The following is an 18,385-nucleotide window of genomic DNA, read 5'->3' as shown; positions in this document are numbered from 1 at the left end:
CAAAACAGTAAACAAAAAAAAAAAAAATTCTTCCTCATCTTTCTCTAATTAAATGTGCTTTCTTTCCCCTCAAACATATCTTCAAATTACATTATTTATTCAGGTTCACAGTGTCTCCTTTGTCTGAAATTATATTTTAATAGTTTTTTGTTGGAAATCTTCAGAGAGTATTCAAATTGAATTAAACAGGGTTTCGTGGGTGTATTAGTTATGGGTAACTAGTTACCGCAAAATTCAGTGGCTTAAGACAACAAAGATGTATTATCTGACAGTTGCTGTGGGTCAGAAATGCAGAGCGTCTTAGCTGGGTGGTTCTAGGCAGTGAGGTTATCACCAGGCCTGCAGTCTTCTCAAGGCTTGACAGGAACTGGCAGGTCCACTTCCAAGCTGGAGTCTTCACATGGCGTTTGGTCAGAGACCTCCGTTCCTCACCATGGGGGCCTTTCCACAGGCTGCCTGAGCATCCTCAGGATGTGACAGCTGCCTGGCCCCAGGGCGAGGGATCCAGGAGAAAGGGAGAAAAGAGAGCCAAGGTGCCTTTTGTCATCTAGTCTCTGAAGCCACATTCAGTTGCCTCTGCTTTTTTATTCTATTCGTTAGAAGTAAGTCACCAAATCCAGCCCATGCTGAAAGGAGAGGAATTAGCTCTACCATTTGAAGGTTTTGTCAAAGAATTTCTGAACATATTTCAAACAACCACAGTAAGCAGGGCTTGAATGCAAGCCCCACTTACGACATATTTCCATGAGGGGAAAAGTGTTCTGCAACCTAACTACAAGCAAATGTTTAAAATGCAGCTTTTTTGGTTAAAGGAGATACACCTCATATTATATGAATATGGCTGGGAAGCTGTCAAACATTATGGTTTATTATTGAGCCTTTGAAATGTACTGAAAGCTGTAAGTTTATAGATTTCACCATTATAAAATATCCAAACAACCACAATATATCTTTACACACACACATACACACCTTCAACATTCGTTTGAAAATTGAAATACCTACAGAATAGCTATAGGGTTCCACAGAAAACAACAGGATTGGATGACTCCTTGAGGAAAACATGGTGGTGGGGAATTTTAGCCACTAAGGAGACAAGTTGTTTTAATAACTGGCTCATAAACCTTATCTACATTTACTCATACACCAGGACAAGTCTATCATTAGCCATCAGCAATTACATAAACTAGGGATTCTTTTAAGATGTTGAGATACAGTTAGCAAGAAAACAATTTGTCTTTAGGAGAGAAAAGTTCTCCTCTCAAAATATCCTCCCTTATAATAGATTGCTCTAATTCTCACTCCTCTTCCCCTTCCCATGGTGCATCTCTGCTATCCTGAAAGAGTCTTGAATCAAGAGTTTAGATTTACTTTCACCCTTTATAAACACTATGTGAATGCATATAGTTTAAATTCCAAAGTGTCTTGTCTATAATAATTGGAGTCCAGTGTCAAGTCACAAGGAATTGAAAACCATTATATCTAAAAATAAAAGCAATATACCTAGTAAAAATGTATATTGGACTCATGGAAAATATTAGACACAGTCATGAAAGCAGTGAGGCATAAAGAAAATACATTCAGTTTGCTAATAGACTTCTTGTTTTTCTGTCTTGCTGTGCATTCTCTCAATCTCTTTGCCAGCTCCCCTTCACCATCCAAGTCTTCGCTATTGGTGTCATTCAAAGTTCTGTGTATCATTTCTTGTCTTCTCATCTAAAATACTTGGTGATCTCATCAACCCCTGTAGCTTCAATACCAGCTCAATGTAATCATCCCAAAGCTGTGTCCCCAACCTAGGCACCTCTTCTAAGCTTCTGACATAGATACACCCAACTGCCTTCTGAAAAGCTTTACCACAGTGTCCTAAGCTAAAAGCATTATCTTCTCCATGGAAGTCCCTCCTCAGGTGCCTCCTGGAACAATCATGCTGTAATTCAAGCTTCCTTTTCACACCTACAGTCCTCTCAAATTGAATCAGTCCCCAGTACTCCCACACTCTGCCTTCTTGCAAAGTAGAAGGATCGCTTCAACCCATCCTCACTTCCTGGACCTCGCTACCTCCCACTTAAGACTACTGATTGCAACAGTCTCTTCATTCACTCTTCCCATCCTACACTCTCGACCCCTCAAATCTATCCTGCACCCTGCAGAGTGTTTTTCCTAACTGTATTAGTCTCCTATTTAAAATCCTTCTGTGGCTTCCACTTCCACCATCAGGCTCTTCTAAGTTCATTTTGATAGTTAGGGGAAGCCTACTTTGACTTCATTCTCATTTCTTCTCTAGGTTCCCTTCTGGTAGCTTCCCACCCTGACCCTACATTCACCATGTCTGGTGTATACACTTTTTGAAAGGAAAATAAATCTCAGGACCCCAAAATCACTAAGCCAAAGGGAAATGTCAAGCTGGGAACTTGCTCAGGCAAAGCTGCCTCCCATTTTATTCCTAAATAACTACAAAGATTAAAAAAGCTACATACCTCCCTCACAATTTTCCCACAAGGAAATTCCTTTTGGTACTCAAGATCTTTACCTTAAAAGAGTTCTGTTGATTTCACCCTGGCAATGTAAATTGATAGCTTACCTTCACAGGTGCGGGACAAAGGACAGAACTCAAAGTCATCCCTCTGCTCATCTAAGGCAAATGCATATCTGATTGCTTCTTCTCACCTACTGTTTATATAAAAATGTAGATTCACTGTGTCAGACTAAGACAAAAGTGACTCTTCCTCTACCCCCTTTCTCACATGTAAATTCTGTATTCAGTGAAAGGCTGATCAAAGACTCAAAAGAATGCCACTGTTTGTCTCTTACCAATCTATGACCTGAAAGCCTCCTACCCACTGCAAGTTGTCTCGCCTTTCCAGACCAAACCAATCTACATCTTACACATATTGACTGATGTCTCATGTCTCCCTAAAAGATAAAAAACCAAGCTGTACCCCAGCCACATTGGGCACATGTCATCATCTTGAGGCCCACAAAGGATTTCCTTGTAGGCAAATTGTGAGGGAAGTATGTAGCTTTTTTATCTCCTGAGGCTGTGTCATGGGTGTGTCTTTAACCTTGGCAAAATAAATTGATTGAGTCCTATCTCAGATACTTTTGATTCACAACTTCATCAATATTGTTGAAAGAATCATTTGCACTTCCCTTTATAGAATGTGTTAAATACACACCTCTGTGCTTATTCTCTCTTTGGAGAGAAAATATTTTCCTTCCTATTTATTTGGTAAAATCTGTTCAGCCCTCAAGACCTAGCTTGAGTTACGTTATTTGTAAAAACCTCCTTGACCTCCCCTAACATCTCAGCTGCAGCTCGTCATACCCTTCTTTGTGCAATCAAGACCCATATTCTTACATATTTCGTAGCCCGTTTCACACTGTCATCGAACTATTTGCCTTTGTGACAGCCTTGAGGGAAAAGGTATCTTTTCACCTCTGTATTTTTGTATCTAATACCTATTACTTAAAAGGTACCCAATGAATGTTCGTTGAGTGAGGGATGAATGATGGAAGTAGCAAAATGCTGTAACAATAATGGAATAATAGACTGACATGTTTTCTAACACAGATTCCAATAAAGCATGGGCTTACACAGATCATGACAAAAAACAAATGTATTAGGCTTTGTAGGTCACATTAACTACTGTTCAATGAAATTTGCACAACCATTATATTTCACAAGTATCCCTGCACTCACAATACTGAAGGCCTCCATCTAAAGTTGCCCAGATGCTGGTGACACATTCCAAAGAATGAGTCAGTGAGATACGTCCAGACTAACAAGGTATTGCTGTATTACTGAGGCCTCCTCCAGAAGGTGATTCCTGGAAAGTTAAGTATATGGTGCTGGCTGGAAGTTTGCAGCTTTGACACATGGGAATGTTTGCCTTAGGACAGTCTAAACTCCCCATCTCGTATGACACAAGGTGTGTGAAATTGTTACTCCAAATAACACAATCTGCCCCTCCCATGAATTCATACAAGCATGAAATATTCTGTAGAAGGAACAGAATTTTGAGTAACTCTACTCAAATTGTTAAAAAATTACAACTTGAGTCTCCACCGTAGTTTGTATCTTCATACTCTGAAAACCTTGTGCAGAATATTTTGAACATAATGTATGTGAATATATTTAAAATAATTCTTCCTTGGATTAATTTTTCTAAAAATTATGGAAACTACTCGTAACAATTCAACAAAATAATGCAATTATAGATTATCTTAGGACTAATTCAAGCCTAAGTTTTTTTCCATCTCAGGTAACAACCTATGCTATTAAAACCTCATGTGACTTTGCACAGAGAGAGTAGCAGTTGAGTTAGCACAATGTCCTCGTCTCTCCCAGACATCAATTTAATTGCCATTTAGAAGTCACTTGCTCACAATTATTATTTTCAGAACTTTTCACAAAATAGTTTCACTACTAATGTTAGGTCATAACAGATTTTTAAGTGGAGAATTGGAGAAAGAGAAAGAGATGAACATTTTAACAAAGGTCAAAGAAGGAGACTTAAATGATTACTTGCTGATAAGCACGTAAAACATCTCAGTTGAATGTAAAGCCAGACCCAGAAAACATCACTTCTTCCTTAGTACAATTCTTTGGTCCTTACTAAGAGCAAAACTTTTTAAAACCCAACCATGCAACTTTACACAACACTGAAGAGTTCTTTGCAAGATAAGGATAACTCTGAAGCAATTACACATAAATCTAGAACTTCAGGTGTGAAACATTTGTAATTGCTTTAAAAATATAGGATTCAGAAAGTTAATGCCTACCTCTTGCCTGACAAAATATAGTGAAGGTTCATAAGTCAATCAACCACATAGAGTACATTAAGGTTCCCCACCAAAAAGTTGTATGTTACCTAAAATCTGTCATTATTATTAATGAAAAACCTTGAAAATGTGCTAGATAAGGATCTGATGGTCTAAGAGGCAGGAATGCACCAATGCCTGAGGGCAAGATTGTGCCTCTCTACCCTCAATGTCCAAGTCCCATTGTTTACTGTCCCATTGAATCACACCACTGGGACACAACCTAATTTCCAATAGTAGGGCATTGGTTACATAAATTATTTGATTACTTTTAATGGCATTATTATTTATACTACATAGAATTATATTCTGGAATACCCAGCAGCTGTTTTTAAAATGAGCTAATTCCCAATATACTGACATGGACTTCTGAGACTGGAAGATAATTTTAATTTATTAAGTAAAAACAAAATGTCAGAACAACATGTAAAGTATGATTTTAATCTATAAAATGCATATATAATATATATATATATATACACACACACACACACACAGAGATATTCACATCTGATACTTCTTAAATATCTGGAAAGTTCCATTTCACACTGTTAAAAGAGACTATCGCTAGGAAGTGGTGGAGAAGCAGGGCCCAGTGTACATTCTAAATCATAAAACCTGAGCTGTTTGATTCTAACACAGGCTACTTCCATTATAATGTTTTTTTTTTTTTTAATGAAAGCATCTGAGCTCTTAATCATGGTAAACTCCTCACATTCCATCAGGGACACCAGGTTGCACATCTCGAGGCTGTAGGATGTACATCACATATCTTACGTCCCTCATGGTCCTTCACGGTACAGTGTACCATGCAAGATCTCCTCCAGGAGGAAGGAACCACACACCTGCATGCACACTCTAGAGTTTCTGAAGTGGGGCCCAGAGGTCTCCTCCGGGAGAGTGTATGAGGGCACTGACAATATACCCGTCAGGATACATAGAAGTTCTACCAATAGCAGTAGCCAAAGTCCAGAAATAATATTAAATATTTTAATTTAATTCTGGAGTTCTTATTCTCTGTTAAAAGGCAACTCAATGTAGCTGTTAAAACAGTATGTTCTGCAGTCAGACTGCCTAAACCCACCAGCTATTAGCTAGGGGACTTTGAGCAAATGAAGTAATTTCTCTGTGTTTCATTCCACAGCCTGTAAAATGTGGACAGTAATAATAGGGACAGTGTGGGGTTTCAATGAGTTAGTATAGATGAAGTGTTTAGAATGGTGCCTGGATGATCATGTGTTCAATAAATGTCACTTTTTGCTAGTGTTCTTGTCTGGTGGGCAAGGTGTTATCACTGAAAATGGGTTCACTGATTATACTCACTTTACAAATGTCTCAGAATAGCCACATTCACACAATAGCCCTCAAGGTCTAGCTTACTGTCCTCTATAGCAAAATGTACATATCTGTAGATATACAGGAATTATACCAGCAGTTACACACCTAACAATCGTATGGACACAGATATCAGAAGGGGAAGATTTTTCACCAAAAGCAATCCAATTATTTCTATTTCGACCAGAGTCATTTCCAATTTGACCTCATATCAGGAAAATCTTATTTTTGATGGGCAAAATCTTGAACTTTATATTTAAAAATCTTTAACTTTATATTAAAGGTATTTACCTTTGAAAATTATCAGAGAACACAATTTTTTAAACCTTTGGTGTCCTGTAAATAATGATTGCACATAAACAGTTGAAATGTGAATCATTAACAAAAATGTGTTTCATGTATATATTTTCAGGAATACATTAATTATATGAAACAAGTAATTTACCATCACTGTCTGTGACCTTCACTGAGGGCCATTTTTAATTAGTGTTTGTACTTAGTAGACATTGACACCATCACAGTTATAAAGATTTTATATTCCAATACATTCCAGTGAATTTATGAGGTTCCCTAACTTACAGGCTTGTAACTACATACTGTCTTGCTAGGGGGATTGAAAACAGTTTGGTTCCAATAAACTAGCAAAGGTCGAGAGTGCAGTGAAGACTGCACAAGCTGTTAAGTCCCAGTTCACTTTATGATTTGAGGTCATCAGTTAATCTACAAGTAGTATCATGTACGTGTGTGTGTGTGTATCTGTGTGTGTGTATTCTGACCTGTTCTCCACCTGAAAACACAATATACTGTGTATTTGTTTTTACTTCCCTGACACAAAACCATTCTCTGCATGGACCACAAAATACGTTTCTTAACAAAATTAAAATAATGAAGATATTGAAAAGGATGCAGACAATAAAATTTTCTTTTTCAAATGTTTTAAATGATCATCTGAGTAACTCTATAATGAATGGAGTTAAACCCTAGAAAAATCTTCATTAGTCAGATTCTGATAAGATTTATAATCATCTGATACATGCCAGCCGCAAGGAAAATGTGCATCACCACTATTCACAATAGCGAAGACATGGAATCTACCCAAATGTCCATCAATGATAAACCAGATAAAGACAATGTGGTACATATATACCATGGAATAGTATGCAGCCATAGAAAGGAATGAGATCATGTCCTTTGCAGGAACATGGATGGAGCTGGAAGCCACTATCCTCAGCAAACTAAAGCAGAAACAGAAAACCAAACACTGCATGTTCTCACTTATAAGTGGGAGCTGAACAATGAGAACACATTGGCACAGGGAAGGGAACAACACACACTGGGACCTGTCAGTGGGGGTGGCGGGAAGGAGATCATCGAGATAAATAGCTAATGCATCCTAGGCTTAATACTTAGGTGATGGGTTGATAGATGCAGCAAACCACCATGGCACACATTTACCTATGTAATAAACCTGCATATCCTGCACATGTATCCCAGAACTTAAAATTACATTAAATTAAAAATATGTGATTCACATACAACAAACAAGCATATACACTATTGTTGCACCTTAATATTTCTTTCCATATTATAATTTTTAGTATATAAATTTCTGGCTGCATTTTGATGATTTAATCAAAATACCATGGAAATCTGAATTCCTATACATCTTGCTAGTTTTCACTTTTGCATTTCTTTCTGTGTGACACCAGCTAAAAGGCAGCTCTTCCACCATTCGGTTTCCCTGAGGAAAAATAATATGATGAATTTGAAAACTGGTAACAGTACATCTGAAAATGTACAGTGGTTTAGTTAAAGTTACAAGCTGCTGTTCCAAATTAAAACTTCATTTTTAGCCCTTCATAGCTCAGTGAAATTCTCTTATTAAGTGAAAATCTGCATTAAGTAGAGTAGGAAAAAGAGAATTCACTTCCGTTATATGTTATATGTTAACTTTCTGAAAATCTCAACATGATCCCATTGGAAAACTACTATAGTGGTTTAGAAGAGAAATCAACCAAAATCAAGTTTATGTTAAAAAAAAAAAAAAAATCCAAGGGGAAAATAATTTGCTGTGTTTACAATTTTTTTCCAAGCTCTAAAAATAGCAGAAGTTATAGATATAGTTATAGTATATAGAACAACATAGAATGAGTATACTGGATTTTGAATAAAAATATAATTTCAACCAAAAAAATATGATGATGTATTTTAAACAAAGCTAGAGAGCTATAAATATCAGAAGTAGCTATAACACATAAAAATATGGATTCATTACTCATTTGCCCCTTCAGCCATTCTAACTTCACTTTTATTAAGCAATAATTAATACTACTTAAAGTCACTATATTTTGCACATATGCTATGTGCAAAATCCTCATGTGAAGAAGGATCAAGAGCATGCCTTTTGTCAACTTGTGGTGATTTTAAAACCATGGCACAACATACAATTTCCAAATGATCTTGTTGGGAACAGTCTACATATTTGAAAACTAGCCTACAAAATAATTAAATTACTTGCCCCAAAATGTGTGCTACTTACATCTGCTCAAAGGTAAATAAACCCAAGCATGTTGATCTAGATGGCAGCATCATGATTGAAAATTTTCCCTGTCATGGATGAGGAAGAGCAGGTTAAAAAGAAATGAGAGAGCTTGCCTGTGTCCATTAAAAATTAAGGAAATAATTTTGAGACAAATAAAATAGTATCCCATGCAGTACTAGTTACTTGGTAAAATGATTACCCTTAAGAGGCAGTACAAGATGAAAACACAAACTCTCAATTAGAGTTTACATAAATCACAGGTAATACCTCCATAGTAAGTTGGGAAAAATTAGCGAGAAGAGTACAAACCTTTTGAAGTCAATTTCAAGGAGGAAAATTACCAGACGGTCCAACTAACCATTCACACCTGTCTGAGAACACTTCTTCTTAGATGGACTTTTACCCTCAGTCAGAATACAGTTCTTATATTCTCATGTCTTAACCAAGTATACAGTTCCCACTGTATACTCCATTCTAAACGCTGGACAGTACACATACATGTGTGCGCGCGCACACACACACACACACAAACATACGAGCCACAAATTGCAAAGCAAAGAAGGCCATAAATTACAAAGCAAAGAAGGGATTAGATTGCTGTTTCATTTGAAGGTAATTCTAAAATATCTCCCAGTGAAATTATATCCTTGTCTAAATTGGAGAACTTTAAAAAAACAAGAGTGTGTCTTAAGATCTCCAAACAGAAATTACTAAGCAAATAGTATCTCAGTGTCTTGATCGTAAATTTAAAAGTTATATAACACAGCAATATTAATTGATATGCTCTTTTTTGAGCATCTCATTTCAAGACAGACCATCAAATCAGAGCGGTTTCAAAGAAAAGCAAATGTCACCATCAACAGCACGTCAGAGGCTCAGCACTCTTCACCTGGATTTGTCTGTGGTCCAGGAGAGGAGGTGAGCCAAGAACAGGCAGAATATTGTTCACCTGAAGGGCATCACGTTGGAAAAGACAGCATGGAGAAGAACGGAAGTTAACCTGGCATCAAAGCCTGATGCCCAAAATGTTGAAAGCATTCGGGTGCCAAAATGTCTTAGGAACTGGTGCCTGAGATGTAGACTGGCCATGGGGATTTTAGGCCTCAGACTCCAGTCACGCTGTGTATTGGCTGTGAATTTTCTTTCGTAGCACACCTCCAGGACAGTACTACAGGAATTTGTAACAGAATCCACTTCCAGAAATGCTCTTCTGTTTTCCCTGAGTGTTTCCTGCACCGTTTGCCACTCCCTCATTTGCCTTCCCTGTAAATGCTGTTGTTCTTCAGTTCCATGGTTTCAGCTATGAATTCATGTGGGATTCGTTTCCAAAATTTTATCTTTACCTTTGAACACTATTTTGAATTCTAGACCCTTAAAACAACTTCAGATTTCACATCTTCCAAACTGAACCCATTGGATGTCTTCCTTGTATTCATTAGGTTACGATTTTAACTGACATAACAGAGAACCTAATAGCCTTTGCTTGAACAAGATAGGACTTTTTTTTTTTTTATCTCTCAAATAACAGTGTGGACGTGAAAAGCAGTCTAGGGCTGACATGGTGGTTTCATGGTGTCAGTGGCCCAGTCTCCTTCAGTCTTCATTGTCTCCTGGTATCATGTCCTCTTCTCCATTTCCACGGCCACTGCCTTGGTTCAGGACTTCATCTTCTTATTTGAAGTATTGTCGTGCCCTTCTTTCTGGGGCCACTGCTGCTGGCAGTGTCCTCACTACTGCCAGACACTGATGTGATCTGTTTGTTCCAGAAGACTCTAAATTCATTGCCATGATAGTCCAGGCCCTTATAAATATGGCCTGGGTCAAACCGTTTCATCTCCATTTCTAGCCACTCCCTACCACTAGGTCACCCTTTTCCAAATACTTTACAAGCTTTCATTCCCTCATGATTTTGCTAGGACTGTACTTTCCTCCTCACCCCTATTTGATCCTTTTTCTGGCTCATTATTATTCAAGCCTATGTCGAGTATTATCTCATTTACTAAATGTTATCTCCTCTATGGGCTCTTCTAACTTCTCTCCACCAAACTGAATTCAGTAAATGTTTAATGAGCATAATTCAAGATAAGGAATAGAGATATTGAGATAAATAAAAGTGCTTCTGCTCTAAGAGGTTAAATATTTAGCAGAGGAGATGGAAACTTTACTCATTATAATACCTTATCAACAGGATAAGTGCAATATGAACAGAATGATATGGGGGAAGTTAATCTTGCCTGCAGGCAAAATCAGCTGTTTACCTCTATGTATAATAGCACTTCGTTGACACAGCACAGATTTTATTCAATAAATCTGTGTCTCTCTTTCTCATAAAAATTATGAGTTTAGTGAGAACAGAACCCATGGTCCCCACACTACTATTTTATCCAATGCCTAAAGAAGAAAGAAAAAGGATTTTATTTTGATATTCATTTCTAAAGTCCATACAAGTATAGAAAAAAACTCAAATTTTAAATAACAATTTTGCAGGGTAAAATTTTCAAAATCAGATTAAAAAAATACTGAATTATCTTTTCTAATCATATTATGAAGGGAAAACTTACATGTTAATTAAATTCACATGGAAAAGATGACTTTATTGAAGTGTTGAAAAAGAGAATGATTTACTTTCTATAGGTAAAAACTCATTAAAAATAGTGAGCATGTTAAAAATATTAAACCATTAAGGCATAAAAACTGACTTGACTTTAATAATATTTCATTGCAGTAACAGGAAGTATAATAAAATTTATTGTTTTAAGAGAGATATACATCTGAAAGAAAAATAAATAACAAAGAAATCGAAATGTACAGTAATTTTGCACCAATCACAGTTAAAATTAACACACTCCAAAATTCAAATTGAATGGTTAATCGACTTAACATTTAGATCAGTTCATTGTGACCTCCAGTTATTAGAGTTGCTAATTTATTTATAGAGAAAACATACTCTCATTCACTGATTTAGAAAGAAAATATTCATTTGGGATGGCATTAATTTCCTCATTTTGCAAGGAAAAGAAAGTGATTCTGGGAGAGGTTGAGCAAGTTTTTGTATTTCACATGGTCAACTGGGAAATCAGAAATAGGACTCCAGCCTATTTGGATGAGATAAGAAGTGTTAAAAGAGCTTTGTAAACTGTAAAGTGCTCTAAAAATGTAGGCGTGGTACATGCTCAATTAGAACACTATGTGTTCCAGTACACCGCCACTGCATTCTGTTAGAAAAGGCTCTTTTCCCATAGCAGGATTCTGCCATTAAGATTAATGTTTATTATTATTATGCCACAAGGGGAAAAAAAGGCATTTCTTGAACAGGAGAAAATATATTATTCTTTAATTCTCTAATGTGATGTCTCCATCATCTGCCTGTGACCGCTGTCGGGAGCTCTTTATTTGTCCTGTTGCCACTCTGAATAGTTTGATTGATTTCTTCTCTATCTGCTTCCACAAATGTATAGGCAAGATTCTTTACCTTCATGTCTAACATTAAACAGAGAGATATCTCCATTTTTCAGGGGAATGGAACTCAATGTCCTGCAGGATCCTGTCAAGTGTCTTTCAACGGATCTTTTCCTGAAGAAAGGTCTTGACTATTATTTTGTTGCATTTGAATATCTTAACCCCAAAACACATTTTCAGCTTCCTTGTTTGCACCTGAGATGGAGACAGAGCTAAGCTAACAATTTTAGATCATTTGGATACCCAGGTACGTGGTTGTGGATCTGAAGGAAATTGTGTTATTGCTACTTTTTTATTATAAGGAAGATGCTGTAAGTGCCACTGGATTTTGCACTAAACTTTTTAAGTCAATTTCAACAGGAGAAACGTGCACATCTGTATTAATGCAATGCAATGATTTCCTTAGTGAACACTCAAATGATCAAAAGCAGTTGTGCTGTAAAATATGTTTCTGGGCACCATGTTTGAGGTTTAAGGCAACCAGGATGCTTTAGCATGACACTACTTTCATGCCGATTTGTTGTCATGGTTTTGAAATTAGTATAACAAGCCACAACCTCATGGTGGACTCAATTCAGCCTTAGAAGGTTGCTCACATATTCACAGTAATTCCAACAGTAGTGGAGTTCTTCTAGAGACTGAGTTTGTTCAGGCAGTTTCAAATTCCAGCCCTCCCACTTTAGCTCTTCACTATTTCATGCTTAAGAATATTTCCTATTTACTACACTTGAGAAAAAACAAATTATGGCAATTGAAGAACTTCTCAATAGACATTTCTATATATTGCCAAGTAAACCCAACAATACTTATGAAGTGTAAACAGATCTGACTTTAGATTACAAAATGGCAGAGACACCCTGATGACAAAGTCTAAGCGAGTTTTCAACAAAAGGCATCCACCCTTCACTGGCACCATCCACAGCACCGCAGCCAGTGGTCAGAAACCACTGTCTCTCTGAACTTCTCCATTCGTTTCCTCTGCAGTTGAGCATCAGCATGCAACAGAGCACAAGAACAACTGTCTATGGGAGAAATGTCCAAAAAACTGGAAAGCACATGCACATGGGCGAGCTGCGAAACTATTGCTTAGTCATAACATCCATGTGGCCTAAACTGTTCAGTCCGACCTGTTTTCCTCAGTGGGATGCAGAGTTAGCCTAGCCCCAAGTAAGATTTTTCCCTTAAAAATTTACCTAACTTCCAACACTCTTGCTCTTTTCTGTCCCGCAATCAGGACTCTTGACACAACTAGGTCTCTCCATTGTGGGAATGTACTTTTCCATGATCTAATGATTCAGCAGGACCATCCCTCTCATTTCATCATCCTTTTGGTCCCTTGAGCCAGGCAGTCACTAGGGAGAAACAAAGTTCTTAAGCTCTATCGAGTCACAGCCCCTTTGAGAATCTCAAAGTCTGGGTCCTCTAACCGGAAAAATCCACAGACACACACAGCCTATGCATGACAGGATAGCACAGCATGGATCCTAGAGGGCCACGCCCAGACCTCCAGTTGAGGAATCCATGGAAATAGAAAGATCTGAAGTCAAAACCCCCAGATTCCAATTTTGGCTTTATCCTCGACTAACTATGAAACCTTAAAAAAAATCAATTAAAATTCTTTGAGCCAGTTTCTTCATTTACAAAATGGTGACAGTAATTCCTGCTGCAGCCACCTCTCTGGATTCTACTCATAAAAATTATTATGTATATCAAAAGTTTGTAATTATATTTCCCCATGCTTGTTAAAGTATGACTTTTCATTAGAAACTTTTGCATTATCTTTGATTCTTTGTTTTGCTTCGTCCACTAAAATCTGTTAGATGTTCCTTCAGGGAATCTCTCATCAGTTCTCACTGTCTGACTCACCTTGCTAAGGTCCCCACGTCTGAATTTCAGTCTCCACTTCCTTGGGGATCTCCTACTTCCAACCTGTTTGTGTGTGTGTGTGTGTGTGTGTGTGTGTGTGTGTGTGTGTGTAGTTATAATTACAGTTACAGTTTTTTTATATATAGTTATATGTGTCTATATTTTTGTATATGTAGACCTACAAAATGTGTATGTGTGAATATAATATATAGTCACTATTACCCTGAATTGGCTATATTTCTATGAGACAGCCATATTTCCAACAATAATACGTTGTTTGATCTAAACAATGTTCTCTCCACTGTCATTTGCCCAACTGTCAAAAAGTAAGCTAAGATAGAAAGTTCAGAGTGTATATATGGGAAGTGTTTGTTAATGGGGGTAGGGGGCAAATGGGCATCAACGGTTAGTGAAAAGGTTTTCATTAAGAAAATTTTATCTCACCCAACACAAGGTTATTAAAACAGTGATATTAAGAGAATGTTAAATCAAATAGAAACTGTATCCTGCTGCCTTTCACTGGAGTTCATAGACTACTGACTCGTACCCAGCATTCCCCTCCTGGTACCCTGGGAAACACAAGATTCCCCAGCTTAAAGATAATCTCAGAAAGATTGTACAACATTAAAGAGTAAATCATGTGTGATTTAAAAACTTAAATGCACAGTATATTATAACATGTTGTACCAGTACCAGTGGTCAAGATGCTGAATTATAATATTCCTTAAAATCATTATATTTGTAAACATAACCTGTTCTTTGATGAATAATCTAAGACTACTCACATGAAATGCTGAGACATGGTATTCAGGACATAATGAAGCCTGCGACCTGCACATGGACGTGGTGCTCACATGGTGGCTTCCTGTCCGGCACTGCGGAAGCCCCTCATTACACAATTATTCTCTCCTGCCTCAGCAGCAAGCACTGACTGAAACACTGACAACCTCCTTGCAAAAAAAGCAAGCAGTTACTTCTAGATTCTGTCTTCCTCCTGACAGCAAAATCTTAATAAAAATGTACTTGGCTTGTTCTTTCTCAAAACTTCACGATGTAATTTAAACTATAAAATAATCTCAAGCAGGTAATATCTTAAAACGGAAAAATACACATTTGATGGAAAGTAAACCTTAAAAATTCTCCCTGCTGAACTAGATCAGAGTATATCATTTTTTAGTACAGACCTTCACACAGAGCTTGCCTAGAACTACAAGATTAAAGTAAATAATAAGATGTATTCAGCTAAAATTTAATAACATTGTGTGGCAATTACTTTCTCATTTAGCTGACTTTAAAACTCACCATTAAAAGTAGGAATTGTCTCAGAGTTGCGGGAAAAACACAAAGAAATAATCCAAAAATGTTTATATTGTTATCTATTGCCACATAATAAATTACCCCAAAACTTAGCTTCTTAAAATGGCAGTAAGCATTTATCACCTCACACAATGTCTGTGGGTCAAGAATTATTTGGGAGCAGCTTAGTTGAGTGGTTCTAGCCCAGGGTCTCTCATGAGTTTGCTGTCAAGATGTTAGCCTAGGTTCAGCCATCTGAAGGCTGACCTGGGTTGACTCACCCACTTCCGAGATGGCCCACTCTCATGGATGGCAAATTGGTCCTGGGTGTTGGCAGCAGGTCTCAGTTCCTTGCCACATGGGGGCTCCCTGGGGCTGCTCTAGTGTCCCCACCTGATGGCAGCTGGCTTTCCCCAGAGCAAGTGATCCAACAGAGAGCACTGACACATGAAAACACCACCGTCTTTTATGACCTAGTCCCAGAAGTCACACTGTCTCTTCTGCAATACCACACTGGTTACACAGGTCAGCCCTATTCACTGACGGAGGGAACGACAAGGGCATGAATCCCAGGAGGTGAGGATGACAGGAGCCATCTTGAAGGCTGGTGACCACAGATCCATACCTAACTCCAAACCACCAAATTACTCAGAGTGTGTGTGGGGTGAGATGGAGTAGAGGGCAAAAAAACAGATTCTTTGGACTGAGAGAGATCTAGTTTCAGGAACTAAGTCTACAGATCACCAAGGAAGTGATCAAAGAACATAATCTAACCTCTCTGAACTTCAGTCTTCTCATTTTTAAAATGGGGGTGACAGTGCCGTGGCAGACCCAGTTGGGGTCATGCTATCCATCTTCTCCCTCGCGATTCCCAACCTGCCCACTGTGTGGTGAGTCTATGTGACTAGACCCCGGACAATGGGCTAAGAGGGAAGAGGACGTGCGTAAGTTCCAGGCTGAGGCCTTAAGAACCCATGCAGTCTTCTCCTGTCACTTTTCCCTGCGGCAACAAGCAAGCAGTCCTCATTCCAGGGAGTGTGACCGCATCATGGTGCTACTTCCCTTCCCTTGGCCTCAAATGCCAAGGAACCACAGGAGGAACTGGCTTGGGAAGTCCCCTGACATCCAAGTCAACTTTGTGTGAGCGAAAAATAAACCTTTATATTATTAGGCCACTGAAATTTGGGGTCTAATTGTTACCAAAGTATAATCTAGCCTATTTTAATTCATGTTCATAAAATGATACTTATTTTGATAATTAAATGAGAAAATACATCTTAACTTCCTACATAGTACCTACATGATAGGGGTTTTAATATGTCAGTTTCTGTTCACCTTCTCTGAGGAGCTTGTTTTCTCATTAGCAAAAAAATGGAAATAATATTCAACTCACAGAATTGCTTTCAAAATTAAAGGGAATAAAATACATTAAAAATCTTAACAGACAGTAAGGAGTTAACAAATATTTAAGTTTCTTCTCCTTCTTTCCCTGGAATTATGACCACAGGGGTTCAGAAGGTCTTTTCCCCTCATCGGACCTTCTCCTCCTCTATATTCAAAGCTTCCAAGTCCCTGGGAAGCTAACATACTGAGTTTATTTGATAATTCCTGTGAAAATATCATGTTGCCTACTTAAGACATTAAATGCAGCTGCATGACAGAAATGATAATAGCTTAAGTAAAAAGATTTACCAATCCTGACAATAATGCCATGATTTCATTTCAGAATTACTCTAGTCATTATTTTCTTACATATAAAGAAAATGCAATTCCCCTTCTTCTGTAATGTTGATATTAAAGGCCCATAAATGCCACCTTATTCTATCAGGGCTTTTCTATCAGTCCCACCAAAAGAACTATGTAAAATGTGTACTGACTTGTGTCATCTCTAAATTTAATAGCATACAAAGTTGAAGTATAATGGATCCTTTGGACCTAAATAAACATGAATAAGAATTTTTTTAAAGCAAATCCAGCCATCCTGTACCAAGTCATTACACTGTTTCACAGGACTTGCTCCAGAGAGATTTCATCATGAGTATATTATAAGCTCTCAGTCAACAGATTAGTACAACTTGTCTACTTCCTCATCGAAAAACTAATCATGTGTGCTTTTTCCATGCAAAACTGGAATCGTTGGCCCAGTTACACGCCTAAGTCACAGCCTAACACTAGAACACTTGCTGATGTCCATGGAATGTGGTTTTTCAGCCACATAGAAGCTCCTGACACTTTCTGGTGTTCTGTAACTTTCCTTCACTGAAGGGCTCCCAGCAATGACCAACATGCCCACTGCAGCACAGAAAAAGTGGAATAGCATGCATTCTCCTGCTCTCCCTCTCCTCAGTAAAAGTAAGACAATAAATTGCCCAGATCCATTCTGCTTTCCTCTGTGGTAGCCAAAGATATGGGGTAATGACATGCGTGGTAGGAATACAGGTGTGGTGTCTCAAACTAATTGCCATGTGACAGACCAGCTTTGCTTCCTGTGTGTTCCTTGTGCTGTGCAATCAGTATCTGTGTGATGCTGAGTCATGGTGACACAGGATCTGGCTGCAGACATTATCCAAAGGGATGTTACCATGTCGCACTTTCTCCCTACGCTAGGGCCACCTGGCTCCTTACCTGTTCAAGGTTATTCATTGCCGCCTTAGAGTCTGGGTGTGTTTAAAGACCTCACACAAGACCTCATCAACTGGTGTGCTTCCCTTAATACATCCATGTAAAACTCAACTCACAAATAGCATTTTTTTAGTATAAAATATATATAAACAGAAAATAATGCATAGGAATATATAATTTATGTTACATTTAAATAGTACATTGTGTTGTATATCAAGGGATACATTTCTTGGAACAAGAAAGTCCTTACATATAAAGCATCACTGCTTGTTGCTTCTTTGTTGCAGGTTTTATGATTTTAACGCTGAGCGACAAAGCTAAAACTATGAATTCAAAGTCAACAATTTGGTCTATCTCAGACTTATCCAGCATTGAATTCTTTAACTATCAAACAGAACAAATTTTTTTTTTTTTTTTTTTTTTTTTTTTTTTTTTTTTTTT

At 37.7% G+C, this 18,385-nt stretch overlaps 1 protein-coding gene and 1 long non-coding RNA gene across 8 annotated transcripts in view; one reads left to right on the top strand and one right to left on the bottom strand.

Moving 5' to 3' along the window:
* FGF14 (fibroblast growth factor 14) overlaps nucleotides 1-18,385 on the bottom strand; it is a 726,201-nt gene that overhangs the window by 674,956 nt on the left and 32,860 nt on the right. Inside the window, exon 1 of one of the 7 annotated variants that reach the window (XM_017861648.1) lies at nucleotides 15,604-15,724. The exons of 5 other annotated variants lie outside the window; for them this stretch is intronic. In XM_017861648.1, coding sequence (XP_017717137.1) covers nucleotides 15,604-15,629 — 26 coding nt within the window. In that variant the 5' untranslated portion in view covers nucleotides 15,630-15,724. Of the gene's footprint in view, nucleotides 1-15,603; nucleotides 15,725-18,385 lie in introns of those variants that run through there. One more of the 7 variants, XM_017861676.1, reaches the window with a different exon arrangement.
* Nucleotides 15,824-18,385, top strand: part of LOC108521740 (uncharacterized) — a 6,614-nt gene continuing 4,052 nt past the window's right edge. The window contains exon 1 of the long non-coding RNA XR_001883269.1: nucleotides 15,824-15,898. This is a non-coding gene — a long non-coding RNA (uncharacterized LOC108521740). The remainder of the gene's footprint in view (nucleotides 15,899-18,385) is intronic.

This window comes from Rhinopithecus bieti, unplaced genomic scaffold (genome assembly GCF_001698545.2).
Source record: "Rhinopithecus bieti isolate Rb0 unplaced genomic scaffold, ASM169854v2 scaffold_2254, whole genome shotgun sequence".
In the NCBI taxonomy this organism is placed as follows: Eukaryota; Metazoa; Chordata; class Mammalia; order Primates; family Cercopithecidae; genus Rhinopithecus; species Rhinopithecus bieti.
Note: the sequence above shows the minus strand (reverse complement) of the source record. Positions and strands in the feature narration are given on the sequence as shown.